The sequence below is a fragment of the Telopea speciosissima genome, chromosome 6 (assembly GCF_018873765.1).
Source record: "Telopea speciosissima isolate NSW1024214 ecotype Mountain lineage chromosome 6, Tspe_v1, whole genome shotgun sequence".
NCBI lineage: Eukaryota > Viridiplantae > Streptophyta > Magnoliopsida > Proteales > Proteaceae > Telopea > Telopea speciosissima.
The window spans coordinates 52680826-52708413 of record NC_057921.1 but is presented as its reverse complement, the minus strand read 5'-3'; the positions used below and the strand labels follow the sequence as shown (position 1 = coordinate 52708413).

Below are 27588 nucleotides of genomic sequence, written 5' to 3'. Positions count from 1 at the left end.
ATATCGGTTGGTACTGGTCAGTATCGATCAATATTGGTCAAGATAATATAAAAAATAAACAAAAAAACCTTAAAAACTTTGAAAAAAATAAAAAAAAATGTTCAGACGGATCAGCCGATCCAGGGAACGATCTAGTCAAACTTTGTTGTATCGGTCTAATCTCGGGATCGGCCTCGACCGATACCGATCCGATCCAGCCAATATCGGCCTATCCAATCCAGTTGGGAGACGAGGTCGTTTGATAGGGCAGGTGGTGGGGGAGCAGGTGCTTGGTGGTATTATGGAAGATGAATCAGTTCACTATAACCAAGTTTGGCGAAAAAGAAATTTTAACGTTCTTTGCCCTTCCAGTAAACACACTTCTTTAAAAAAATTAAAAGAGAAAATTATCCTTCACCACACCATCATAGGGTTTACAACTCCTGTATGTTCCAATACCCTCTCACGGGTACCTGAACCCCCACGATGAATAGATTCCCAATCACCGTGGCTTAAGGAAAACTAGGTCTAAAATGTATTGACATACTCAAGATTGCATGAAAAAAGGGTAACCATCTATGTGAAATAAAAACATGTATAATACTCAACGTCTATGTGATGATGCATTGAGCGTGACGAAAAACGAATTAGAAGTGAAAGAAGATACCACGGCAGAAAACCTCAATGAGCATCAATAGATGAATCCAACTGAGGAAACGTAATTCGAAGAGATTGAGACTGTTGATTTCTTTCTTCCTCTACTAATCTTGGATGCAAGAAAGTTGATTGTTGTTGATTTGATCATGAGATGCGTAAGATCATTGTACCATCAAAGCCAATAATTGTAGATGTTGATCAAGTAGTGGAGATTTGTTCTCATTACAAGACTCAAGGACAAGTCTTTTCTATAAAGAGGGAATAATGCAGGACAGGTTTGGTTCAATTTGGTTTGGATTGGTTTGGGTCAAATTCTAATTCAACCCATGGTCTTGGCCCAAGATATGGCAACAATTCTGAAAGTCTATTCTTTTCTTCCTCACTGTGTTCCTCTTCCCCACCACTAACAGATCTGCACCATAAACCTTTTAATCTTAATTTTTAACAAGGATAGGGCACAAACATGTAAAAAGTAGCAATTCTTTCTTATTCATTTAAATAGTTCTAACAACATAAGAAAAACAGAACTAAAAATGAAAACCACAAAAACAGAAGGCCAAATATTAAAGATGGGTACATGTTCGCATAGCCTAACTCCTACATCTAAAAGTTGATTTGCCCCAGTTTCAAACAATTAATCTTCTTCAATATGATTCTAATTAATATATCCAAACTCAAAAGGCAGTAGAAGGTATTTATTTGCCTTTGAGCTAGAACCACAAATAATTACAATAGAATGGGAAACCCAGTTATTACTGTAAGGTTTCATGAACGCACAACTCCAGTGTTGCATTTAGATAGAATTCAGATTTTATTCTAAAATGCTTAAACTCAGGCTCTACAAGGAACCAATTTGGACCTGTATCAGATGTCTAATGTTCAGATCACTTTTTGTTTGGCTCATAAATCAAACTGTGCAAGCATTGTTTTTTGACAAGTGCCCAAGTTAATGAATAAATTCTTGACCATATCAGCAAGTCCAAGAATAAGCTAACCCTACATTGGTACTGCAGAAACACATTTGCGGGATTATCCAAAATACCTTCCTATTTTACATCAACTGTGAGATTCCATGCTTACAATTTGCGACAAGATCTGAAATTTTCGGATGGTTGCTTAGTCATGCGAAGCCACATGAACTACAAACATGATGCAAGCTCTTCACACAGCTCATGTTGTTCCTCTTCCTCATCGGTAAGAACAAAATCAACATCAGGTACATAACCTACCCACTTCATTTCTCTGATCAGCTCATCAAGCATGTTATATATCTCTTTGCACTTCGGATGAGCCTTGTCACCAACAAGAAATGTATTCATCTTGCTTTTTACCTCAATCCAACTGCAACCAGGCTCCTTCTTCAGCCTGTTCTGTCTCATCGTCCTCCTTATCTTTGAAACCTCACCCCACATTCCTGCTTCAGCGTAAATATTTGACAGGAGAACATAAGCAGCAGAGTCTTGAGGGTCCAGTTCCAGAATAGATCTGGCAGCTTGCTCTGCCACTTCTACATTCCTGTGGATCTGGCAAACACTCAGAAGAGTTCTCCAAATAACAGCATCAGCTTCAAATGGCATCTCAGATAATAGCTTCAATGCCTCGTCAACCTTTCCTGATCGTCCAATTATATCAACCATGCATGTATAATGTTCTAACTGAGGATCTAACCCATAATCCTGAAGCATCAAATGGAAATAGTGTAACCCTTTCTCAACCAGGCCAACATGCCCACAAGCTCGAAGGACTGCAACAAAGGTTGCCTGGTTTGGTTTTACATTCTCGAGTTGCATCTTTTCAAATATCTTCAGAGCCTCTTCTCCCAAACCATGCTGTGCGTAGCCAGAGATCATTGCATTGCATGAGACAAAGTCCCGCTCAGGCATCTTCTCAAACATAAGTCGAGAATCTTGCATGTTTCCACACTTTGAATACATGTCAACAAGAGTGCTGGATACGAAAACATCTGAGTGTAAATCTTGCTTGATAATCTGAGCATGGATTTGCTTCCCAAGTCCAATGGTGGCCAGATTGGCACAATTATCAAGAACAGTTGCATAAGTAAAGTTATCAGGCTGAAGCCCCATTTCTAACATCCGAGAAAAGAATTTCTGGCCTTCCTCACTTTGTTTCTGCAGTGAGTATCCAGAAATAATAGCATTCCATGATACCATTGTTTGATTCTCTATTCTGTCATGGAGCTTCTCTGCTTCTTCCATAGTTCCACATTTAGAGTACATGTCCACAAGAGCACCTCCAACAAATAAGTCCAAGCCCAACCCTGACTTGATGATTCTACCATGGATCTCCTTCCCATGGTTCAGGGTTTGCCAACCTGCACATGCCTTTAGTATGCTGCCATAAGTGAATTCATCGGGTTCCAACCTTGAATGGAGCATTGAACTGAAGAGAAAGAGTGTTTCCTCTTCACAGCCATTCTGCTCATAGGCAGCAATAATTGCATTCCAAGAGATAGCATCTCTTCGGTCCATATGATTAAACACTCCATGTGCTTCGACCAGAGCTCCGCATTTCCCATACATGTCCAAGATCGCATTTGTCACACAGATATTGGACTCAAAACCACTCTTAATTGCTAACCCGTGAATTTGTACCCCCTCAAGAAACCCTTGAGTCACCGCACAAGCACTAAAAACACCAGATAGACTGATCTCATCCACACCAACACTAGAGCTCTGCATGAGCTGAAATAGTTGTAAAGCTTCAAAACCTTGATTATTGCGTGCATGCCCAACAATAATGGCATTCCAAGACTGCAAATTATGCATTGGCAGCCAGTTAAACACCCTTTGAGCGTCGATTAGAAAATCACATTTCGCATACATGTCCAAAATGGCAGTTCCAACTATGACATCGTATCCAAAATTGTTTTTCAAAGCATGTCCATGCATTTGAGAGCCCAGTCTCAATGACGGTAAACCCCCACATAACCTAAAAACACTAGCATATGTAGACTGACTTACCCCAATTCCAGCTTTCTGCATCTCCTTAAACAGTTGTAAACCATCAACAAGTTCATCATTTTGAACACAGCCAGAAATTATTGCACTCCAAGAAACCAAATTCCTTTCAGGCATTTCAAGGAAAACTTTATGTGAATCATTCAAGCTCTTACACTTTGCATACATATCTACAAGGGCACTACCTGTTACTACATCACAGTCAAAACCCATTTTGATGATAACACAATGAATTAGAATGCCAAGATCACATGCCTCCAAAGCCGAACATGATTTAAGAACAACTGCAAAAGTGGTACGATCCAGCACCATTCCCATTACTCTCATCTGTAAGAAGAGATCGATGGGTTTCTGAAAATTACCATTCTGCAGGTACCCAGAAATCAAAGAATTCCATGAGATGACATCTCTATTGGGCATCAAGTCAAAAATGGATTGAGCAAGGGCCATGGCTCCAGACCCAGCATAGCCGAAGATCATTGCGTTGCAAGAAACTGTGTCTCTTTGACGCATAAGCTCAAATACCTTAGAAGCATAATCTATATCAGAGCATTTGATGTACATGTATATTAAACAATTGGAGACGAAGACAGTCGGGCTGAAACCAGAGGTGATCATGTAAGCATGGGCTTGTTTCCCTATGTCCAGGAATTTCTGATCTGCACAATCTTGGAAAATATGGGAGAAGGTTTTCTTCTTCGTGGGAGTTGACTGGTTTGATGATAATGTAGAGAGCGTGATGAAGGGAAGGTTGATCTGTAGAAGTTTTGGGCAAGGACAGAACATCCTGAGTTGAGAAAAGCGATAGATGAGATGTGCCATGAGCCTTGTTAGTCATATTGTCCGTGGCTTGCGACCTTTGGAGCCGTTGTAACTTTCAAATTTCTGTTACCTGATGTGGCATCCAGGAATCCCTTAGTCAGCCATCGTTCGATTTGTGGTTCTCATAACTTTTCTTATCTGTTCTTAGGCAGAAAAAGAATCTCTGGTCGGACGTGGGTTTGGACCATAGTAAAGTTCTGGTACAGCAAAAAAAAAGGGTATGAATACATACAGTATTAAACAGACTTAGACGTCAATAATACTTAAAATTTGACACTTAAAATGGGTATGACAATCAAATGGTATGCACTTAATTTGTATTTAATATGGTTCCTCTGTAAAAAACCGGGGGCAAGATAGAGGCACATATTCACTATGCAATAGGCAAATACATCATTCAACAAACAGACTAATTAGCATGTAGATTACAAATTCATCAATAGGAAACCTCCCAAATGAAATGAACACAATATAATAGCTAAATACTTAAATCTGTTCATAGGGCATTAAATTAGCAGCTCATACAACACTACTTCAAATTTCAAGTAAAGAGCATGTAAACACAGCAGTAAAGACTAGAAGGTCTAAAGTTGGCTTGCAGGACTAAAGATTAGCAAAATATGGTTTCAAGATTCGTTTGAATCTGCCGAGGCCAATTCCGGCCGATCCAGAGTGGCCAATCCATAAGCATTTCTATGGTTTGGGCAGAATCTGGAAAACTCCGACCGATCCAGATCCTGATTCAGTGTTTTGAATCTCTGATGTAAACACAGCAGTAACGGTGCAGCTCGTATACAAAGTATCAATACAAGCAATAGTCAGTATGTCAGCAGTAAACAAGAATTTCAGTATGCAAAAAATAATCAGTTACAAGAATCTTAGTAAGCAACACAAAATCTGGTCATTCCGTATCCCACAGGACAAACAATGGAAAATCAAACAGAACCCGCACAAACAGAAATGGGAACGAAATTTCAGGGAGAGGGTTATGGTTGCAGAGGTGGGGTGGTGGAGCTTGAGAGAGTAAAGGTTTAGAGGTTTCCCGCACGGGAGAGAGAGAGACTAACCTAACTGAGCGAAACTGCAACTTGCGAGGGCGTCCGGCGAAGGCAGTGAAGAACGGCAGGCGGCGACGGCAAGTCGCGACTCGAGAGGGCGACGCCGCAAGGGTTTCCAGTTCATTCTGGTTATACCCTCGATATTTTTTTTCTTTCACCTTACTAGAATCCCGATCAGCTGAACGTTCGTGAAGAATAAAATACTCTTCACGTACGTGTAGCTGAACCGAACACTCTTCCTCTACTGAGCGTAGAGGATCGGTCCTGCACTCCTGCACTCCTGCTTGCAGTTATTTTCAGATTACATGAACGGTCACTGCAACTTTCCCTCCATCTCTTGATTCAAACAACTTCCATGTCTTTAACAATCCCAGCTACTCACACTGTTCCCATCATAAAACTCACAAAGAAAACAAAACCAAACCCTAACCTCTCTTTCTTGCTCCTCTGCAACCACCTCCAAGAAGCCACGCAGGTTCATGCCCTCATTATCAAATCCTGTCAAATCACTGACACCTACTCTGCCAGCAGACTCGCCGAGTTCTACGCCATTTCCGATCATGGGAGCCTCAAATATGCCGAGAAGGTCCTCGATTCTGTCCAAGAACCCTACACCTTCATATGGAACGCTGTCATTAGAGGAAACCTCATTAAGCATAATCCTCTCAGAACAATCCTTCTCTATGACCGGATGCTTAGGAAATCCGTCGAGCCTGATGGCTTCACCTTTACTACTCTCCTCAAAGCTTGTACCCAATTGTCCGCTCCCGCAATTGGGAAACAGCTCCATTCTCAGATTGTCAAGCTTGGGTTTGAGTACAGCCCCTTCATCCCGAACAAGCTCATCCATCTCTATGCTGTATCTGGATCGATTACCGATGCCCGCAAGCTTTTTGACTCGAGTACTGAATTAGATATTGTAACCTGGAATAGCATGCTTGAAGGGTATGCAGATAACAAAGACGGTGATGAGCTTCACCAACTGTTCGATAGAATGCCTCATCGAGACGTTGTCTCGTGGAATACGATAATAGCATTTTATGTTCAAGTGGCTGACTTCAAGCAGGCGATCGCAATATCCCGACGAATGCAAGAGAATGGAGAACGGCCAGACCGAGTGACTCTAATTAGTCTTTTATCTGCTGTTGCTCATTTGGGTGCACTTGCTCAAGGAAGATGGATCCATGCTTACATTGACAAGCATGGGATTGAGCTTGATGAGAACCTTGGATCAGCACTCATTAACATGTACGCAAAATGTGGGTGCCTAGAAGGAGCAGTTCAAGCATTTCGCCAAACAAATCAGAAGAGCGTGGACACTTGGAATGCAATGATTACAGGCCTGGCAACCAATGGTCAAAGCCAGAAGGCACTGCAACTGTTTTCTAAGATGGAGTCTTTGGGAGTTTCACCCAATGCAATAACCTTTGCTTCTGTGTTGAATGCCTGCAGCCATGGAGGCTTGGTTGAAGATGGTGTAAGGCTTTTCAAAAGAATGAGCCAGACGTGTGGAATTGAACCAGACATCGGACACTATGGGTGCATGGTTGACTTATTTGGTCGTGCAGGTCTGTTTGATAAGATTGAGGAGATCATTGGAGCAATGCCCATGAAACCTGATGCAGTCATGTGGAAGGCTTTATTAGGTGCTTGTAGAATCCATGGTAATCTAGAAATGGGGAAGCAAGCTGGGCATCAACTTATTGAACTGGCTCCAAATGACCATGCAGGTTATGTGCTGTTATCAAACCTATATGCAATGGATGATAAATGGGATGAAGTTCATCGGGTGAGGAAAATGATGTATGAAAGAGGAATAAGAAAACCTCCAGGTTGCAGCTCAATAGAATTGGATGGGGTAGCTCATGAGTTTGTTGTTGGAGATACCAATCATTCTCGAAAGAAAGAAATCTATGAAATGCTTGATGAAATGGGAGAAAGACTAATGCTTGCTGGTTATAAGCCTGACACAGGACAAGTTTTGTTGGACATTGATGAAGAAGAAACGAAGCAGAGTTCACTAGGCCACCATAGTGAAAAGTTGGCAGTTGCCTTCGGTTTCATCAGTACAAAACCTGGAACAGCCATCCGTGTGGTGAAAAATCTTCGCGTATGTACTGATTGTCATTCTGCAATGAAGCTTCTCTCCAAGATTTATAGCCGTGATATAATTGTTAGGGATTGTAATAGGTTCCACCATTTTAGAGATGGATCATGTACCTGCTTGGATTACTGGTAAATTTGAAATTTCTATTATCTGAGAATATCTTCATTCTACAAACCATACTCACATAGGTTATCAGAGTTTCCCATTTTGTCATGAACACATCAAATAGAAGGGAAGTAGTTTTCTGTCCAAGAGTGGTCTTCGCCAACACTCCCATGTGTCTATCTTTCTCCTCCTCAAAACAAAGGGGTGTATGTGTCTTTTCATGTAGGGAGGAGAGAGATAGATTCATGAGAATGTTGGTGTAGGCCACACTCCCAAGAAGAGTTCTTTTTTCCCAAATAAAAAGAGGGATTGCTATGTATGCTAGTGGCATACCGTAAGGTAACACCCTACGTGTCTCTCTCTGTTCATCCCTTTGAGGGGTAAGAGAATCATTTCAAAAGGGGAAGAGAGATATAGAGACATAGGATGCTAGCTTACAGTATACCATTAGCATACCCATCCCTCTCCCATAAAAGTATAAGATAGATTCTCCACCAAATAAAATTAGAAATGAATGAAAAAACTCTACCTAGGAGTGTGGCCTACACCGCTTTCCCTTCTCTTCATTGTAAACCACCATATATGCACAGTAAAAATAAAATTTACTATAAAATACACAGAATACACTCATTGGAAAAAATATTATAATAGAGGGTAAAAAAAATAAGGCTACAACTTTTTTCACCTTTGGTTACAAGAAGATTTTCCCTACAAAGCATCAAAATTCCAACTTAAGAAAGCAAGAAAACTTGATTTAAATGCAAGTGTATAATTACATAGGCAACCATTCCACATCTAGGTTAAACATACATGCAACAGCATTTAACTTCCATACTAGATTAGGGGAAACAAAAAAATGATACTTCATTTTCCCTTGTGGCAATTTCTTCTTTGAGAAATTATAAGCTATATTCCCATTATCGTTTGCCTACAGTGTCAACCTTCTTCATCTTCTTAATTGAATCTAGCAAAGATTGCTTCCCCTCCTGGTTAGTTGATGCCTTTGCAAATGGATTTGATGGCCGATGAAACTGCACCTGACCAACGCCATTCACACTATTGAATTCAATCTGCCCTCCCACTTTAGTCATCTCTTGTGCTTTCTCCTCCTGGTCGATTGATGATGTCTTTGCAAAAAGATTAGATGGTCGATGAAACATTACCTGATTAACCCCATCCTTAGTCTTCCCAGGAGCCACGACTCCATCTGTTTCTATCTTCTGCTTCCCTACAGTAACTCTCTCTTGTCTCTCCTGGTCTGTTGCAAATGGATTTGAAGGTCGATGTAAATTTACCTGATGCGCCTCATTCTTCATGCTCCCTATATCTACAACTCTATCTGTTTTCCTCTTCTCCCCTCCCACTTTGGCTGTCGCTTCCTCCTTATCATATTTTGAAAACAGAGGGGAGGGCAATTGGTCAGCCACAGGGAACGCCTTGGGTGCTACATGTGTGAAGGCTGTTTCAGAGGTTGGATTTTGATATCCTACTGTTGCTCTAGTTTCCTTCAGCAACATTTCCTGTAAGTAGACAGAAAAGCATATCAAACCTTTTCCTAAACATTAAAAAAATTACATATAATTAGAATATGTTTGGCAGTCAAATCTTATAGAGCTGTGGAGAGGGGATGGCAGAGTTCACCTCCAGTATGCCATTGAACCGCTCTGCTAAAATTGGAAGCTTCAGGGCAGTGACAAGCTTTATGGCACCTCTCACTGACTTATCCAATGATAAAAGCCTAACAAGTTCAGTAGCCCTCACAAGCTTATCACCTGAAATAACACTCAAGATCACACACAGACAGAGAGGTATATTATTAATTAAATAATGTTTTTTAAATTACTAGCTTCTAACCATTGCAGCAAGCTGCAATGAGCCTCAAGATGCATCTGTCAAGAGCCGCTTCAATATTGAAAGCCTCATCATCAAGCAATGAAGTGTCATGACCAGAAGCGGCCATTTCATCAATTCTTTTCTGTATCTGCAAGGTCCACACATTTAAAAGACTCAGCAAACAAGCATGTACAACAAAACGACTCAACTCATGCCTGAAGTTTTGAGTGAATCCAAGCTATTCTTACTCTCCCCCTCCCCCACTCCCTGGGGAAAAGAAAGGGGGGGGGGGAAGTGACTGTAAGAAGGTAGCCAGTTTTCATACTAACAAAACCTACATCACTATTGAATTAAAAAAGAGGAATAAGATACCTGTGAGAGATTTAGGTTGTTCAACATAAACTCATTTTCAAGATCACCGGCTCCCAGATCAGATGATGCAAGAGGAATTGAAAGGTTGAGTAGAGTAAGAACAGGTTTGGGTGTCACCTGAAAAAGGAAAAGATCGTATTGAATATGTAAATTTGCAACACGTAAAGCACAAAAAAAGTGCTGATGACTACCGGTGGGAATGTATCAGGTGATCTGCAGACTACGCAAAACAACTTGCTCGTGTTCAGTCCTACCACCCAATAGTTCTCTTCAGATTCCTTCTCTTTACTAGCACTGCATATCACATCTTAGCTATTTTTAAAATGCAAGAAGGTAGATAATTAGAGGACTCGATGCACAAGAATCTACTCCACATGATTAAACAAGACAATTGTGAACCTGAAGATTGGAAACCAACTGCCATCATACTGGTTCGTAAACATTCTTAGAACCCCCTACAGTTATTGTCAATCAACTCAGATCCAATCATTCAGCTCAGCAACAAAATATTTTTGAAAATTTGAAACCAGAGCAATGCAAACCTTCGAATCATAACTACTCAGTTGGCCTTCTTCACTGAATCCCAACCATGTTAGACATGAACCAGGAGTCAACGGTAGCGGACCACAGAAGGGCTGAGTTGCATCAGAAATTTTGAAAATTCTGAACTCCAGCATCTGCATATGAAAGACATTATCTTCAACATCAATCTGGACAAAGATCATTGAGGTTGGATTTGATCCCAGCGAATCCATCAAGATAATTTTTACCACTTTCACCATAAGATGATGGAATAAAAATTATGTGGCAGAGGGGTAAATTCAAATGCCCAAATCTTTTGGTCTCCTATGTCTAGCCTCTTAAATGATTTTTTTAATAGAAAGTGAGATACAATATCCTTTTTTAGGGCCCATATAGGTTCACATTTATCATCATTATTAGTATGAATTTCAATAATCTAAAGCAGTGTTGATGCTCCGGATGCCTGGTGACTGCCTTAGCCATCCCAATTATTTTCCTCTTTTTTGCCATTTGAAACAGTCCCGGTCAGTTAAGACACCTGTCCCAAGCGCTCGGGATACCTGACTATTGCCTAGACCATCCCGAACTGTCCTAGGTGTTTAAAAACACTTGTCTAAACAGCCTTCTTACCCAATTTCTTACCCTTGATGTCAAAACAATTTCTAAGGCTGCATAAAGTTGTCAGTTGTCTTCTGGAATAAAATGGTTTGACCTTGGTTTAACATAGCATCTAAGTAAATATATTTAATGGACATCCAAAAGATAAGACTCATTTCCCTTCACAAAAATACAACAAACAATAGAAATAATTTCATTTTGTCAGTGAACCAGTGCCACTTACAATCAGTCCATTTTGAAGCATCACCTAATGCTCTTAAAGATTATGGAGATATAAAAATAAAATCATGGTATTCTAGGTGGCAACCAAACAGAGAGTATCCATGCCAAACATATCTTAGAAGAATTTGCCGAGGCCAGAAAATGACAAAAAGGTAACAGCATTTTCAAAATTTAAGGTGTCGAAAGGGAACCTGATCATTTGAAGGAAGACAGGAGGAAGCATGACTGACAATGGCCAGTTCATCTTTGAAGCCTGCTGCAGTCACTACTGGTCCATTGATGGAGACAACATGCTTCTGCCATAAATTGCATCCAGAACATCAGAAATGTTGCATCCAAAACCATGATCAAATCTATAACTAACCAAAAGCACTGAGAAATAGAGCAGCTTTTATGCACAATATAAAATTATGAAGAATGTGAAACAAATCTGACATGACAGCCAGAACGGAACCAGTTATCAGATATAATTAAATCTTAAATCTCTATAATTGCTAATTTTCGCTCAGATTGTGACGGCCTCCTTTTTTTCCCCAAACAACAAAGAAACTCATACAAGAAAATAAGAAGAGATACAAGAGGAAAAGAACAAACTGAAAGAGAAAAAAAATGTGAGCTAAAATAACATCATCAATGTAACTTAATTTTGTACAAAAATCCTTTCCTTAGGGAAGTAAACATACCAAAGAATAGGAAAAATAAACGGCAGATTGAACAAGGGCTGGCCTTGGTGCAACAGTTAAGGTTGCTCCATTGTGACCAAGTGGTCATGGGTTTGAGTCTGGAAACAGTCTCTCTGTGAAAGCAGGGGTAAGGCTGCATACAATATGACCCTCCCCAGACCCCACAGTGGCAGGAGTCTCGTGCACTGAGCCCGCCCTTTTTTAAAGGGTAAACTGAACAAAAAATGCAAACTTCTTGCCACCTTATATTATAACTTTAGTCATCAAAAACAAGAACTGGGAACATCAACATATGTTTTTAGCCAGTGCCGAGCAACAGAAAATGCAATCAGATAACTTTGAAGCCAGAACATCATATGTATTTCCACATCAAACTCAGAGCAAGTATCTTATCTTTTCATATGCTAAATGAGTTATACAAGTCAACTCAATTTAGCACACCATATGTATTTCCACATCAAACTCAAAGCCAGCACAACATATGCTTTTAGCCATTGCCGAGCAACATAATATGCAATCAGATAACCTTGAAGCCAACACAACATATGTATTTCCACATCAAACTCAGAGCACGTATCTTATCTTTTCTTATGCTAAATGAGTTATACAAGTCAACGCAATTAAGCCTTTTCCCAACCAAATGGGGTTGACTACAAGGATTCTGTTCTGCTATTTAGCTCCAATTTCTTATGCTAAATAAGTTCTAGGGAAATAAAATGAAAAATAACAAATCCCTTGAGGGCGACTTGAAGAATGCTAAATATGTACTTCCTTTATTTGCATGGTAGACACAAGCTGAAATATTACAGACAATAACAAGGATCTATGTCAGGTCAAAGAGATTTTTGGTGGCCTTACTTAATAAAGTGCCAATACTCCAAAAGTACACTAGTGATAAGAAACTTGAGTTAGCTCACCCCACATCTAAATTTCAGATACTTGTCAACAAAAACTAAAGGAAGAAAAATATAGCAACTAAGAACTTGAATTGTCTAACAAGGGGATACAAGGGAAAGAAACTAGTAAAGACATGTGAGGAACCCTGTTCACATCTTTTTGATGGTCACCAAATGTTTAACAGCAAATTTACATTTCATTGGAACCTTAATATGCAAGGCAATCAGAGAACTTTGAAGACCATTGAAGCATGCACTCCACATTAAATTCAGAGGACAGATCCTCATAAGGTTCGAAAACTCGGGTCTCGGAGCCATCTCGGCCCAGCAAAAAACCAAGTTGGGCCGAGATCTCGGCGGAGTTTGTGCATTTTTTTTTCCGACTCGGAAGCCCATCTCGGTGGGTTTTAGATCTCTTTTGGGTCTGAAAATCGGTATACAGCCTATTTTAGGCCATTTAAACACAATAACATTAGTAGATTTTGCAAAAACAAAGTCCAAATAGGAGTTTCAGTTAGTGAGAAAGCAAGACAGACACTTACTTATTCTAGAAATCAGGACAGACACAAGACAAACAGTCTTATTTATGCCTAATATCATTTAAGTAAATGCTTTTGTATTTGTATTTCATTTACTTAAATGATATTAGGCATAAATAAGTGCCTGTCTTCTATGTCTTGGTTCCTGGCATAGATAGATGTCTGTATACCAAGAATTTCCAGCAAGATCTCGAGATCTGGCACTCATATAAAGGACCTAGATGGGCATTTTCCTATGTCAAACCGAGATCTCGGAGAGATATTGACATTTTAAGTTTCGTAGGCCACCTCGACTCGGGAAATTGGAAAACCGAGAATCTCGGCGAGATCTTGCCCTCGCGAGATTTTGGACTATGGAACCTCATCACTTCACCTTGCTTTTGCTGAACTGACAAGTTCTATGGCAAAAACTTGAGTATCAAGATGACACAAAATACAAGCCCCACCCACCCAACCACCCACCCAAAAAAAGGAAAAGAGAAATGCATAAACCTGTCCAAACTCTCTTGACCACACTCTTACCTTGTGATATCAGATATATATTATTTCCCTGTTGATAACCACTTATGAATCATTTTTAGGTACCCCCCATGGGTTTGTTCAGCTTGTTTTGGACAATGTGCTTCGGTCACAAGGTCCCAGGTTCGAGTCCCCACGAATGAAGTGTTACACGGGGTGGTGGAGACTACATGTAACCGGGGTTTTCCTTTGGTCCTGAACTGTAAACCCGGGCAGGTTCAAGTGTTTCCTCATTAGCAAAGAAAAGAATCACTTTTAGGCCTACACCCCTTTTCTCAAGTTTTGGATCGAACCAATACCTTGACACAAATAGTTCATTTGCGAAAATTTAATAATTTAGGAATGATAATTCTCTGTTTCACATCATTCCTGCTTTCATTTGTTATTCCACATTAGGGAGAAGAGAGGGGGGGGGGGGAGAAGAGGCTCACAATCATGGATGTGGACAGACTGTATTGCTGCCTCCTATCTGGTGCCAAGAACCTGTCACACACCTTTCCTATCATCATTAAAATCTAATTGTGTTATCATAGACAATATTGGACACTAGTACGCAAAACAATCAGAGAACTTTGAAGACCACTGTTTTATTTGCTTCCACATGAATTCAGAACACTTTAACTCATCATTTTGCTTTGCCCCTAGGAAGCCACTCAAGGGTAACTTACAAAGCATGGGAAAGGGTGATTCATAAGGAAAACAAAACCAATTGATTTATGAAAGCATACACAAATGAGAAAAAGCATTTGAAATCTCTCAGAAGATATAAAAACGGGAATTCTCAGTATCAGAGCAATCAGAGAACTTCGAAGACCAATTACACACTGTTCATCTACATAAAATTCAGATGCATAGACTAAGATTTTGCTTTGCTATCACAAAGCCATCTTTTGAAAATGATACGAGAACAATAGAATCTCAATTTTGTGTCATTGAGTATAGGAATGATAACTCATTGTTCACATCCTTCCTGCCATCATTTGATATTTCCACATTAGGGAGAACTAAAGGGAGAGAAAAAGGCTCACAATCCTGGATGTGGACAGACTTTATTGTTACCCCCTATCTGAGCACAAGAACCTGTCACACACCTTACATCTCATCATTAAAATCTAATTGTGTTATCATAGACAATCTTGGACAGTAGTATGCAAAAGCAATCAGAGAACTTTGAAGACCACTGTTTTAGATGCTTCCACATGAAATTCAGAACGCTTTAGCTCATCATTTTGCTTTGCCCCTAGGAAGCCCCTCAAGGGTAACTTACAAGGCATGGGAAAGGGTGATTCATTAAGTAAAACAAAATTAAGAGATATATGAAAGCATACACAAACATAATTGTCACGGCGTCACGGCGATCCAAGTCGGTGGAGGGGTGTCACATCGATATATCGACATTGCGAGCATGTCGACCATGTTTTATTTTTTATTTTCTCTATTTTTAATGTCATTTAGTATGCTATAATATATATCCTATAACATAAAAAATCAACATGAAAGTGTACTAATATACTATGGTTTAATTCATGAAAGTGTAATATCCATTAGTGTATATGAAAGTATGAAAACATAGATTAGCCTATCAAATAATTGAAAGCAATAGTCTTGCTGATAATAAAGTTGAAAAATCAAATGATAGGCATGTAAGCACAAAATCAAAGTACTGGTTTTTAGCAGATTAACATTAAGCTGAAGGGGAAAAAAAACTGAAATTATGGAGTTGAATATGTGCTTGCTGCTGTTGTGTGTGTGAGACTGTGAGTGATGGACTACTGGCTGTAATAAATCCCCCCCCCTATCTCTCGACTCTCTCCCTGTCTCTGTGTGTGTAACTGTGTATGTGTGCCTGTGTGCAAGGTAAGAAGAAGAAAAAATTAAAAAAAACACCTTCTTTGTGACTGTGCAAACCTGCAACTGCAAGCCAAGGGAAGAAAAAAAAAAAAAAAAAAACAGAGAGAACTACTGGCTGTAATAAATCCCTCCCCCCCCCCCCCTGTCTCTGTGTGTGTAATTGTGTATGTGTGGATGTGTGCAGGGCAAGAAGAAAAAAAAAAACACCTTCTCTGTCTATGTGGAAGCCTGCAACTGCAAGGCAACAAGAAGAAAAAAGGAAAAAAAAATAACTGAGAGGTCTATGACTGTAAGCGAGCCTGCAACAGCAAGGCAAGAAGAAGAAAAAAGAAAACAAAAACTGAGTCTCTGTGACTGTGTGCAAGCCTGCAATTGCAAGGCAAGAAGAACTGAAGGAGTTAAGAAGACGAAGAAGTGAGAAGAAGAAAAATAACTGACGGAGAGAGTTGCCGGAAGTGAAGAAGACGAAGAAGTGAGAAGAACTGAAGAAGGATCGAGTCGCACTCGCCGGCGGACTGGGAGGAGATTGGAGAAGAAGAAGAAGAACCAAATAAATAAAAAATAACAAATTACTTACCTGGAGGTTGCCGGAGGGGTTCGAACTTACCGAGAGTTGCAGACTTGCAGCTTCAGCAGTTCTTCTTCTTCTTCTCACTTCTTCGTCTTCTTGACTCCTTCAGTCTCCAGATGTCTCACGAAGTCTCTCCTCTGTCTCGACAAACTTTGTGATTTCTAAAATCCCCCAAATTTCAATTCCAATTAGGGATTTAGGGTATAGTAGTAAATTGTACTGTTTAATCTTTAATGAATTTTTTATGTTAATGTGACCAATACAAATCAAGGAAAAAGCATTTAAGCTTTTAAATGGTTTTAAAAAAAAAAAATTAAAACCTAAGTTTTATACACTAATATCAACCGATATGCCCATATATCGTGGTATGGCGTCCATGGCGGCGCCATGGCAATGCCATGGAGGCCATATCGGGCGATATTTATACATCCTCCATGGCGAAGCTCGACATGCTTGCCTCTTCAACATCAGGACGCCATGTCGATGCCATGACAACTATGTACACAAATGAGAAAAAAAAAATTTGAATCTCTCAGAAGATCTGAAAACGGGCATTCTCCATATCAGAGCAATTAGAGAACCTTTGAGACCAATTACACCCTGTGCATCCATATAAAATTCAGATGCATAGACTCAGCATTTTGCTTTGCTATCACAAAGCCATTTTTGAAAATGATACTAGAACAATAAAATTTCAACTTTGAGACAGAATATAGGAATGATAACTCTCTGTTTCACATCATTCCTGCCGTCATTTGATATTCCACGTTGGGAAGAAGAAAAGGGAGAGAAAAAAAGAGGCTCACAATCCTGGATATGGACAGACTGTATTGCTGCCCCCTAACTGGTGATGAGAACCTATCACACCTTTTCTCTCATCATTAAAATCTACTTGTGTTATCATAGACAATCTTGGACACTAGTATGCAAAGCAATCAGAGAACTTTGAAGACCACTGTTTTATGTGCTTCCACATGAAATTCAGAACGCTTAAGCTCATCATTTTGCTTTGCCCCTAGGAAGCCACTCAAGGGTAACTTACAAAGCATGGAAAAGGGTGATTCATTAAGGAAAACAAAACCAAATGATTTATGAAAGCATACACAAATGAGAAAAAGCATTCAAAATCTCATAGAAAATCTGAAAACAGGCATTCTATCAGAGCAATCAGAGAACTTCGAAGACCAATTACACTGTGCATCTAAATAAAATTCGGATGCATAGACTCAGCATTTTGCTTTGCTATCACAAAGTCATCTTTTGAAAATGATAACAGAAAAATAAAATCTCAATTTTGTATCGTAGAATATAGGAATGATAACTCTCTGTTTCACATCATTCCTGCAGTCATTTGATATTCCACAAAAGGAGAAGTGAGGGGGAAAAAAGACGCTCAAAATCCCAGATGTGGACAAGACTGTATTTCTGTCACCTATCTGGGCACAAGAACCTGTCACACACCTTTCATCTCATCATTAAAATCAAAATTGTGTTATCGTAAATGATCTTGGACACTAGGATGCAAAGCAATCAGAGAACTTTGAAGACCATCCTTTTATGTGCTTCCACATGAAATTCAGAACACTTTAGCTCATCATTTTGCCTTGCTCCTATGAAACCACACCAGGGTAACTTACAAGGTACGGGAAATGGTGATGCATTAAAGAAAATAAAGCCAAATGATTTATGAAAGCATACAAGAATGAGAAAAAGCATTTGAAATCTCACAAGATCTGAAAGTGGGCATTCTTGTATCAGAGCAATCAGAGAACTTCAAAGACCAATTACACACTGCATCTGCATAAAATTCAGATGCATAGGCTCCAGCATTTTCCTTTGCTAACAGTCTCTTTTGTAAAAGATTTTGTGTAGTAGAATATAGGAATGAAAACTCTCTGTTTCACATCATTCCTGCCGTCATTTGATATTCCACGTTAAGGAGAAGAAAAGGGAGAAAAAAAAAAAGAGGCTCACAATCCCGGATGTGTACACAGACTGTATTACTGCCCCCTATGTGGGCACAAGAACCTGTCACAAACCTTTTATCTCATCAATAAAATCAAATTGTGTTGTTATAGACGATCTTGGACACTAGGATGCAAAGCAATCAGAGAACTTTGAAGACCATCGTTTTATGTGCTTCCACATGAAATTCAGAACACTTTAGCTCATCATTTTGCTTTGCACTAGGAAGCCACTGAAGGGTAACTTAAAAAGCATGGGAAAGGATGATTCATTAAGGAAAACAAAACCAAATGAGTTACGAAAGCATACACAAATGAGAAAAAACATTCAAAATCTCCCAGAAGATCTGAAAAGGGACATTCTCCATATCAGAGCAATCAGAGAATTTTGAAGACCAATTACACACTGTGCATCTACATAAAATTCAGTTGCATAGACTCAGAATTTTGCTTTGCTATCACAAAGCCATCTTTTGAAAATGAAATTGTGTCATCATAGACAATCTTGGACACTAGGATGCAAAGCAATCAGAGAACTTTGAAGACCATCGTTTTATGTGCTTCCACATGAAATTCAGAACACTTTAGCTCATCATTTTGCTTTACCCCTACGAATCCACTCCATGGTAACTTAAAAGGCATGGGAAAGAGTGAAGCATTAAGGAAAACAAAAACCAAATGATTTATGAAAGAATACACAAATGAGAAAAAGCATTTGAAATCTCTCAGAAATCAGAAAATGGGCATTCTCCTGACCAAAACTTACACTGTACCAAACCAGAAGACTACTATCATTAACTCAAACCCAACTTTTACCCAGCTATCCTAGAAAATCATTTAGACCTAGTGGTGGAAAAGTCCAGAAAAATATAGATCTTGGTCAAATAATGTGTCATTTCTCTGCCACTTTGCACAACCAGCACCCTGTTCAAAACCCAACTGAAGACAAAGGCATAAGTTCGTGTCTGACCCAGTTGCAATCCGGGTTATCCATGACTGAATTGGTTCATATGAATTGCAAATATTTCATTTAAGTATAAGTAAGACCAGAATTGATGCAATAAATGCCAAGTGCAGGACGAAAAATCGAAACCTAATGGATAAACCACATAGCTCTTATGAAACCAACTAAGCTAATACACATAATTTAAATCAATCAATCAATAATCTATTATATCTCATTATCTCAAAACACAGATTTCAAATATTCTTGTCAGTTAGCCTAGACCTCGTTTTGACTATGGGTAGACATATTAGCCAAATGCGAGTCAGTCAAATTGTTCCACCCTCAATTTAATCTTTTCATGATACACTCACAAAACACTACAACCATATTACAAGGGCAAATAGAGACCATCATGCAGTAACCATACAAATAATGTGGCATGTCGCAGTCATAAGAACACATCAAGACAGCACAGATAAAGGAAAAATAATAATAACTAAAAAAATATTGCCTCTCATAATTAAAGGCTAGTCATTATGACACATAAAACTCTTGAAAAGATGAGTCAAAAAAGACTATCTACAGTATTATAGGTCTCTTTCCTCATTGGTTTTGAGAATGTTATTTGACAAAGAAGAGTCACCCAAACATCCAACTGACAATGAAGAACTATTTTTATGGCACCATGCTCGTATAGTCTGTAAATCAAGTAACAGAACAGACCATGTATTTTGGTGCTCAAGGCCTAATTTTTTTTTTTTTTTCCATATTGGTCTTTTGAATCAAATAAACTTCGAAGGTCAACAATAATAGAGACAAAAGTTTCATAAAAATCCTCATGTAAAATCAGAAGATCATATACAAGGAAGGGCATGTAATGTAGTCCTAGATAGGTAGGAGACCTACTAGGAGCCAGATAACAGAATAAATAGCAAAAAGGGACTGCTTGTTCACATGGACAGCCTAGGTTTTAGGTTAATTCTAGGGTTTAAGATGGGAATTTGGGAATGGGTCTTATATGGTCTTAATATGCAGGTTTAGGGGAATATTTTGGTATAAAGAAAATAGGATTTGGTTAGGTTTTAAGATTCTGCAGATTTAGGGTTAGGGTTTCGGGTTTTAGAAATTAAGAAAACAACCAAAACTAGGGTTTAAAGTGGGATTTATAACCAGGGCTTGAGGTCGAGTGTGAGGGACAAGGGAATGGAGGTTCGGCTGTGATTTGAAGGAATTCTGTCGACTGAATAAGTCTAGACAGAAATTAGGGTTTTTTTTTAGGTTTAATGGAGAAGAGGGATTTATGGTTTTGAACTAGGGATGGGGGCAGCAATCAGGATCGAGTATAGACAATGGTGAGGGGAGGCTATGGCCTAAGTTTGAGAGGATTCTAATGGAGAAACAGATCTGGACAGAACTCAGCAGTCTAGGGTTTGTGAGAATAAAAAAGAAAAATAAAGGGATCGAATGGGGAAGGAGAAGGAATGAAAAGAAACAGAAATTAAAGTTCAAACTCACCACTGGAATCCACCGGCAGCAGCTTGAATGACGAAGAATGAAGCCACCTTCAGAGAGAGATCCTCCCAGCCATCACGGCATAAAGAGTCGCAGGAATCCACCCACCCTTTCCACCTTGAAATCCACAAGGATGCACACTCAAAGGAGCAGAACAGCAGCAGAAACAGTATTTTTTTTTCAAATTTCAATGTCTGGAAGCCCTCCACGATTCACTATCTTTATAATAAGGGCCAAAGGCCAAGTCCTAATACAATCTAACTTCTTCTCCTTCTCAAATCATGGAAGGGATAGAATCTAATCTAATTTAAGTAATTAAAACATGCAATGACCTAAATACCCCTACTTAATTTAAAATAAAAGAATCTAACTTAAAATAACTAATTTAAGTGAAGATTCCATACTAGCCAATAGGATATAAGAACTTATTAGCCAATAGGAACGTTTCACTTAAATTAGACCAATTGAACCAATTGGATGCAACCAATTTAAGCCGGTTCAATTAAAAACATAAAAATAAGACTAAGTATTGGGCTAATCCCGTATGCAATCTATATACCCATATTCCAGGCCTATTACATAGAAAACCCTTGGGATCAAAAGCCCAACATGTATATATCCCAACCCTAGACTTATTCCTAATAAATGAAGCCCAGTTTGGTGATAGTTCTGCATCAGTATGGACCTTCCTAAAACAAGAAACGTTGAAAGAATTTTCCTGGTCTAAGATGTGAAATCCGCAACTAGCATAGAAAAGTGGAAACAGATTTTATCCCCACAGGGACACTGACCAAATTTCCCAAAGAGCAGCAACTTAGCAAATGGCCTTGGTTTCTTCGTTAAGTATATTTTTTAAGTGTAGAATGAATAAAATAGAAAACACAAATAGGCATTCATATTCCATGCTTGTTTGCTGGTTTGGATGTGCGTATTTACCCACAGATTAATGTTTGAAAATTGAGTCGACATGACAGAAATTTCATGAAATTTTGCTGGTGCAGATAAGTCACCTAAAGGGCTTATTTTATTGGAAATAAGCATTGGGTTGAAACCAGCTAAGCTAATACACATAATGAAAGTCAATCAATCAATAATCTATTATATCTCATTATCTCAAAACACAGATTTCAAATATTCTTGTCTGTTAGCCTAGACCTCGTTTTGACTTTGGTTATACATATTAGCCAAATGCGAGTCAGTCAAATTCTTCCATCCTCAATTTAATCTTTTCATGATAAACTCACAAAACACTACAACCATATTACAAGGGCAAATAGAGACCATCATGCAGTAACCATTACAAATATTGTGGCATGTTGCAGTCATAAGAACACATCAAGACAGCACAGAAAAAGGAAAAATAATAATAATTAAAAAATTATTCCCTCACAATTAAAGACAGCGCATAAAACTCTTGAAAAGAGGAGTCAAAAAAGACTACCTACAGTATTATAGGTATCGTTGCTCATTGGTTTTGCGAATGTTATTTGACAATGAAGAACTATTTTTATGGCACCATGCTCGTATAGTCTGTAACTCAGGTAACAGAACAGACCATGTATTTTGGTGCTCAAGGCTTTTTTCATACTGGTATTTTGAATCAAATGAGGGCAGGCCTTGGTGCAACAGTAAGGTTGCTGCATTGTGACCAAATGGTCACAGGTTTGAGTCTGGAAACAGCCTCTCTGTGAAAGCAGGGGTAAGGCTGCGTACATTATGACCCTTCCCAGACCCTGCAGTGGCGAGAGCCTCGTGCACTGGGTACGCCCTTGGTATTTTGAATCAAATAAAACTTCAAAGGTCAACAATAATAGAGACAAAAGTTTCATAAATCCTCATGTAAAATCAGAAGATCAGATACTTGTAACACCAACTCGTGGCTTGCATAATTGTAAAATAACAAAGTTTTAGGTTGGACCACAATGTTTCCAAGAGCTTAAAATAGTTCAACATCTCTTCAAAGAAAATAAAATCCAAGAAAATCTAAGTAACATAAGAGCATATCCATGGTAAAGACAGAAACAAACTAATACCATATAACCCTAAAATGCTGCATACATGCATTACTAACACTGAAACAGGATGTTTTGACACTAACCTGCAGACCGCCCTCAGTGAAGATGCGAAGAAAATTAAGACTAGTAACAGCAGCAACCCAACCAGTACCCAGAGCCACAACTTTCACTTCCTCCGCTTCGAACCGCATTGACCACTATGTTACATAACTTAATCAAAATCAGCTAAATCGAAATTCAAATAATTTCTTCCACCCAATCATTAAACATGTGAACCCCACCTTAGTAATAAAAAATTCTAGAAACAAAGAGAAAGAGCAAACCTCACTGTTATTTGCCCAGCTACTGAATGGTCGATACATGAGAGTACTCATGTTCTTATCACCCTTGCATTGATTACCATAGACACTTCCATTTTCATTCAATGAAGCCATCGTAAAACGAAAATAATCAGTCATTGCAGGAACCCTAGGGCCTGTCCCACTGTCATGAAAATCAACCTGCACCAGTTAAAAGTACGGAATGTTACTCCAAGTTAAATAAGGATCAAAGCTATAACAGAGACGACCAGAAAAATGAAAATTAGAGTAAGTTTCAGAAAGACCAATTATGCTAGTGAAGGTGATGTGAGAGCAAGGGGTACAACTCGTATGGGCTGGGCTGGTTTTTGAATACTGGGACCCAGCCTGAGGTCACTTAACATCAGCCTAGCCTGTCCTGGCCCAACCTTGGCTTGAGAAGGTCCCAACGGTAACCTAACCCAAAAAGGCTCAACTCAGCCTAGGCCTACCCAAAAAAGCCCAACCCAAAATATAGATAAATAAATTAGCGAAGATACTGGAAGAGTGACTTAAACCCTTACATGGGCAACGGCAACTCTCAAGGCACACCTTCACAATGCCCCATGACTTCATGCGCATCTATAATATTATACATATATGTAGAGACACTTGCATTTAAGTAGGGCTCAGGCTGGGCCAGGCCAAAACTAACACAACCCTAAACCAGCCCAACCTGGCTCGACCTTGAAGTTAGATTTCTCTACTGTAGCCCAGCCCACAGGCTGAAAATCCTAGACCAAGTCAGGAAGAAAAGGGGGGTCGGCCTAGCTCAGGCTGGGCTATTTTGGGTCCCAGTAGCAAACTATGAAAGCACTGCTACAAGGTCTCAAAATTTTGCAAGACAAATTTTCAAGTTGATCAGTCATGGAAAGTGACTTTTCTCTTGCTATTCTCTAGGCTTTTCAGAGCGGGCAACATGAATTGGCTCATTTTTCCTCCCTGAAAAGCTCTTACTTAATACATGAACTTACTCTCTTTAATGCAAGTGAAAGTATAACACTGCAAAATAGCAAAAAGAAGATAAATAGCACTGACCTCGATGTGGGAGTACCCATCATGTTCAATTGTTGTTATGCACCCAACCATATTATAGCACAGAAAGTGTCGCTTCCCTGCCTGTACAGTTGTAGAACCTGACTGAAAAGACTCTTGCATTTTTAACCTCTGAGGAGTCGTAGAGGTCCTAAGCCCCACATTATCATTCTTATCAATTAACGTTTCCTTATGATTAAGAGAACCTTTTTTACGCACTTCAACCATAGGAAGTAATGATCCATGATCATGTGTGTTTTCATCCAAACTGTCATCAAATACAGACTGTTTCCGCAGTCTTTTCCGGCTAACTGGTTCAGATTCACCAAAATTATCTTCACCAATATCACTCGAAGTACCTGAATTATCAGGCACTTGATCCTCTTCATCAAACAACAGAAGCCCGTTACTATTCTTTGACCGTAAACTAGAAGCACCAACTGTAGGAGATTTCATTGATGAAGGTATAATAGACTCCAACACACCATACCGTCCCATAATATCAATGACAGCCAAAGCATTTCCAATAGGCTTCCAAGCCATACAACATATCATATCATCAAACTTCTGTCTATCAATATCCTCTCTCCGATCAACATCCCAGATCAGAACTTGTCTATCCAAACCAGAAGTGGCGATGTATTTTCCATTAGGAGACCAAGACAAAAAACAAATAGATTGTCTGTGGTCACCTCTGAGTGAAAATTGCTTTTGAGCTGTATCTCTATCATACATTACAATATCATTCTTCAAGCCTGGAACAGCCAAGATTTCCCCATCAGGGCTCCAGCTTAATATATTTAACACAGAAGCATCTGAATCCAAATCAGGAGCAAAGCCCTTGAGTGTATGTATGATTTCCCCAGAACAGAGACCCCAGTATATAACTGTTCCAATTGAATCAACTGAAGCTAAGTACTCGCCATTAGGATCAAAGGACAAGCCAGTGACAGGTCCCTTATGCCCCTTCAGAACCCTTGAAATTGAACCATCAATGGTATTTATTAATTTAATACCCTCGTCATCACCAGATGCTGCCAGCAAGCTACCTGATTTATTAAAGGCAAGAGCACGAATTGGCAATGTGAATCTAGTTACATTGGTCTGAAAATCTCCACCTGATCAGTAGAAGTGAAATAACTCTAGTCAACATAGGGAAGTTAAAATTACATTAAGGATACAATATGATATTCACATCCATGTAAAAAATCAATGGTTGCCCATTTGAAAGTCCTGCAAGATGGCCTACCTTACCGGGTTTTTTTTTTTTAAGGGGGGGGTGTGGGTGGGTGTTGATGACATTTACTACATTCATTTGGATGATAAGGAAAAGAAAGAGTAAGAAGTATGGCAATAGTCCAAATAAACCATACAACACAAATAACAAATTTCATTTAAACAGGTTAATGTTTTGGAGCAGGACATCTCCAATTTCTAAATTGTCAACAAAGACCACCATTTCCAGGAAGTTGATGGAGTTAATAAACAACGGTTATTTGCTCCATAACATTGATTCTAGATCACTGCAGAAGATTTGTACTGACATAGCAATGTCTGCACTAGAATTTTTCAATTGATCAATGTGAATATAAACCATTTAACCTCATCCATCATATACACTACAAATTTGATATAACCCTTACTCGAAAGAATACTTTATAAGCCATTCAACTACGAGTTAGAGGCTGCTCACAGATTGAACACTTCAGGTCGACTTCTCTAAAGACACAAGCTCCATTGGAACCAATATACGACCGGTTACCGCATTTTTATATAAAAATAATGAAAATTAGCCTTAATACCTGGAAATTTGTAGAGCTTAACAGAATGATCCACGGAGCCAGAAGCAAGACATGTCGAATTAGGGCTTAGAGCCAACGCTGTGACACCATCTTTGTGATGACTGAGTATCTTCGGTGGCTTGGAAGTATGAGAGAGATCGTGAATGGAAATAGTCGAATCCGCAGCAGACGAAGTGACAAGATGTTGAGCTTGTAGATCCCAGAGAATAGAACAGAATGAACCGACTCCACTGTTCTTGTGAGCTTCCTTGAGCTTTAAAAGTCGACCTTTCATGGCGGCTTCTCCTTCCAGTTCCCGCGTTTCGGCAGCGTTAACCCCATTCTAGGGTTTTATAATGTTAGGAGCTAGGGTTTCGTTTTGGCGGGAATTCATTTGCTTTTGGCGGGTCTCTTGGGCTTTTTAATTCGGAGGGGGGGAATCTCTACCGCTCCCGGCTACTAATTTATATAACATTCACCGCAACATCTTAGGGTTCATAAACCCCTGTAGGGTTTTAGTTTCCAAAACACTATCGTGATGTCTTCTCACATTTATCCAAGTCTCTAACTTAGGGCTGCAACAGGGTCGGGTTGGGTCGGGTCTTTTAAAAACCTAGCTCAATCCTGAGTCCCCTTAGTTGGGCCCAACCCTGACCCACCCTCTGGATCGAGCCGTGCTGACTTTGATTGGCACTAATCATGGGGAGGGGGAACGGAGATGCATGGGCTGGCCAAACTGGGAAAAGGAGATGAATGAGCTGGTCAGGTTGGGAATGGGAGATGCATGAGCTGGAAAAGCTGGGAAAGGGAGATGAATAGGTTGGTCAGGCTGGGAAAGGGAGATGCATGGGCTGGCCAGGTTGAGAAGAAGAAGAAGGATGAGGAAGAACAAGAAGAAGAACAAAAAAAAAAAAAGAACAAGAAGATGAAGACATGGTCGGGTTGGGCAGGGCCGGGCTTAGCCTAAGGCCTCAACCCTGACCCAACCTGACCTTGACTTAGGGCCAAAAATTCCCAACCCTGATCCGTCCTCTGGGCCAAGGTATCTCAACCCAGGCCCTGTTCGGGCTCAGGGTGGGCTCGGGCCGTCAGGGTCAAACTTGCACCCCTACTCCAACTATCCCATCGTGGGTAGAGGGAGACTTGGTCATATTTCTATGGGTAAAGGATAGTTAACCGGTATTGTGCCTCGACGTGTACCTGCGCCCAGGCACAGCACTGAGCGAAACGATCGGCACACATCTTGGTCCTTTTCGCCTTTCAGGGGATGCGTCGATCATTTTGCGTGGTGCTATGCCTAGGCGCAGGTACTCGCCGAGGCACAACACCGATTAGTGTTCTTTCTCCTTGTTTATAGTTATCTAGTACATTTGTCTTTTGCATGTGCTTATTATAATTTTTTGTCCTTTATTTTTAGGACTAAGTTTCCCTCCACCCATAAAGGACGGTTCACCCACCATCCTACAGTAGGAGGGTTTTGTATATTTCAAAATACCCTCCTGATACCTTTTCCCACCCTCTCCCACCCCGTGGTGAATGGGATCCTATTCACCATAGGTGGAAGGAAACTTTGTACTTGTTTTTACTAGTAAAGGTGTACGTGCAAATGCATGGTGACCATATGTAAATTTTAAGTAGATATATTAGTGAGTCTAACTTGCAGAG

General features: G+C 39.6%; 3 protein-coding genes and 11 non-coding genes across 14 annotated transcripts; 1 reads left to right on the top strand and 13 right to left on the bottom strand.

Annotated features, from left to right (window-relative positions):
* Window positions 1-1732: 1732 nt before the first annotated feature.
* On the bottom strand, window positions 1733-5551 carry LOC122664180 (pentatricopeptide repeat-containing protein At3g02330, mitochondrial). The gene is made up of 2 exons (XM_043859897.1): window positions 5504-5551; window positions 1733-4506 (listed from the first exon to the last, which is right to left on the bottom strand). The coding sequence occupies exon 2, from the start codon at window positions 4434-4436 to the stop codon at window positions 1776-1778; it is 2661 nt and encodes an 886-aa protein (XP_043715832.1). The 5' UTR covers window positions 4437-4506; window positions 5504-5551; the 3' UTR covers window positions 1733-1775.
* A 258-nt stretch (window positions 5552-5809) lies between these two features.
* Window positions 5810-7758, top strand: LOC122664181 (pentatricopeptide repeat-containing protein At5g48910-like). Its single transcript, XM_043859898.1, has one exon. It carries the CDS (start codon window positions 5850-5852, stop codon window positions 7731-7733), a length of 1884 nt encoding a protein of 627 aa, XP_043715833.1. The 5' UTR covers window positions 5810-5849; the 3' UTR covers window positions 7734-7758.
* A 679-nt stretch (window positions 7759-8437) lies between these two features.
* Window positions 8438-26322, bottom strand: LOC122664781 (WD repeat and HMG-box DNA-binding protein 1). Its single transcript, XM_043860754.1, has 12 exons — window positions 25945-26322; window positions 24146-25260; window positions 23093-23269; window positions 22853-22966; window positions 11465-11569; window positions 10454-10588; window positions 10311-10366; window positions 10103-10205; window positions 9912-10028; window positions 9561-9687; window positions 9348-9478; window positions 8438-9226 (listed from the first exon to the last, which is right to left on the bottom strand). Exons 1-12 carry the CDS (start codon window positions 26216-26218, stop codon window positions 8624-8626), a joined length of 3057 nt encoding a protein of 1018 aa, XP_043716689.1. The 5' UTR covers window positions 26219-26322; the 3' UTR covers window positions 8438-8623.
* Window positions 13072-13150, bottom strand: LOC122666416. The gene has a single exon (XR_006333606.1). It is a non-coding gene; the product is annotated as a small nucleolar RNA R160 (small nucleolar RNA).
* On the bottom strand, window positions 14468-14545 carry LOC122666412. The gene has a single exon (XR_006333602.1). It is a non-coding gene; the product is annotated as a small nucleolar RNA R160 (small nucleolar RNA).
* On the bottom strand, window positions 14702-14779 carry LOC122666415. Its single transcript, XR_006333605.1, has one exon. It is a non-coding gene; the product is annotated as a small nucleolar RNA R160 (small nucleolar RNA).
* LOC122666406 lies at window positions 15066-15144 on the bottom strand. Its single transcript, XR_006333596.1, has one exon. It is a non-coding gene; the product is annotated as a small nucleolar RNA R160 (small nucleolar RNA).
* LOC122666409 lies at window positions 17263-17341 on the bottom strand. The gene has a single exon (XR_006333599.1). It is a non-coding gene; the product is annotated as a small nucleolar RNA R160 (small nucleolar RNA).
* On the bottom strand, window positions 17495-17571 carry LOC122666413. Its single transcript, XR_006333603.1, has one exon. It is a non-coding gene; the product is annotated as a small nucleolar RNA R160 (small nucleolar RNA).
* On the bottom strand, window positions 17858-17936 carry LOC122666410. The gene has a single exon (XR_006333600.1). It is a non-coding gene; the product is annotated as a small nucleolar RNA R160 (small nucleolar RNA).
* LOC122666417 lies at window positions 18091-18168 on the bottom strand. The gene has a single exon (XR_006333607.1). It is a non-coding gene; the product is annotated as a small nucleolar RNA R160 (small nucleolar RNA).
* LOC122666408 lies at window positions 18435-18513 on the bottom strand. The gene has a single exon (XR_006333598.1). It is a non-coding gene; the product is annotated as a small nucleolar RNA R160 (small nucleolar RNA).
* LOC122666414 lies at window positions 18670-18748 on the bottom strand. Its single transcript, XR_006333604.1, has one exon. It is a non-coding gene; the product is annotated as a small nucleolar RNA R160 (small nucleolar RNA).
* Window positions 18820-18898, bottom strand: LOC122666407. The gene has a single exon (XR_006333597.1). It is a non-coding gene; the product is annotated as a small nucleolar RNA R160 (small nucleolar RNA).
* Window positions 26323-27588: the final 1266 nt, after the last annotated feature.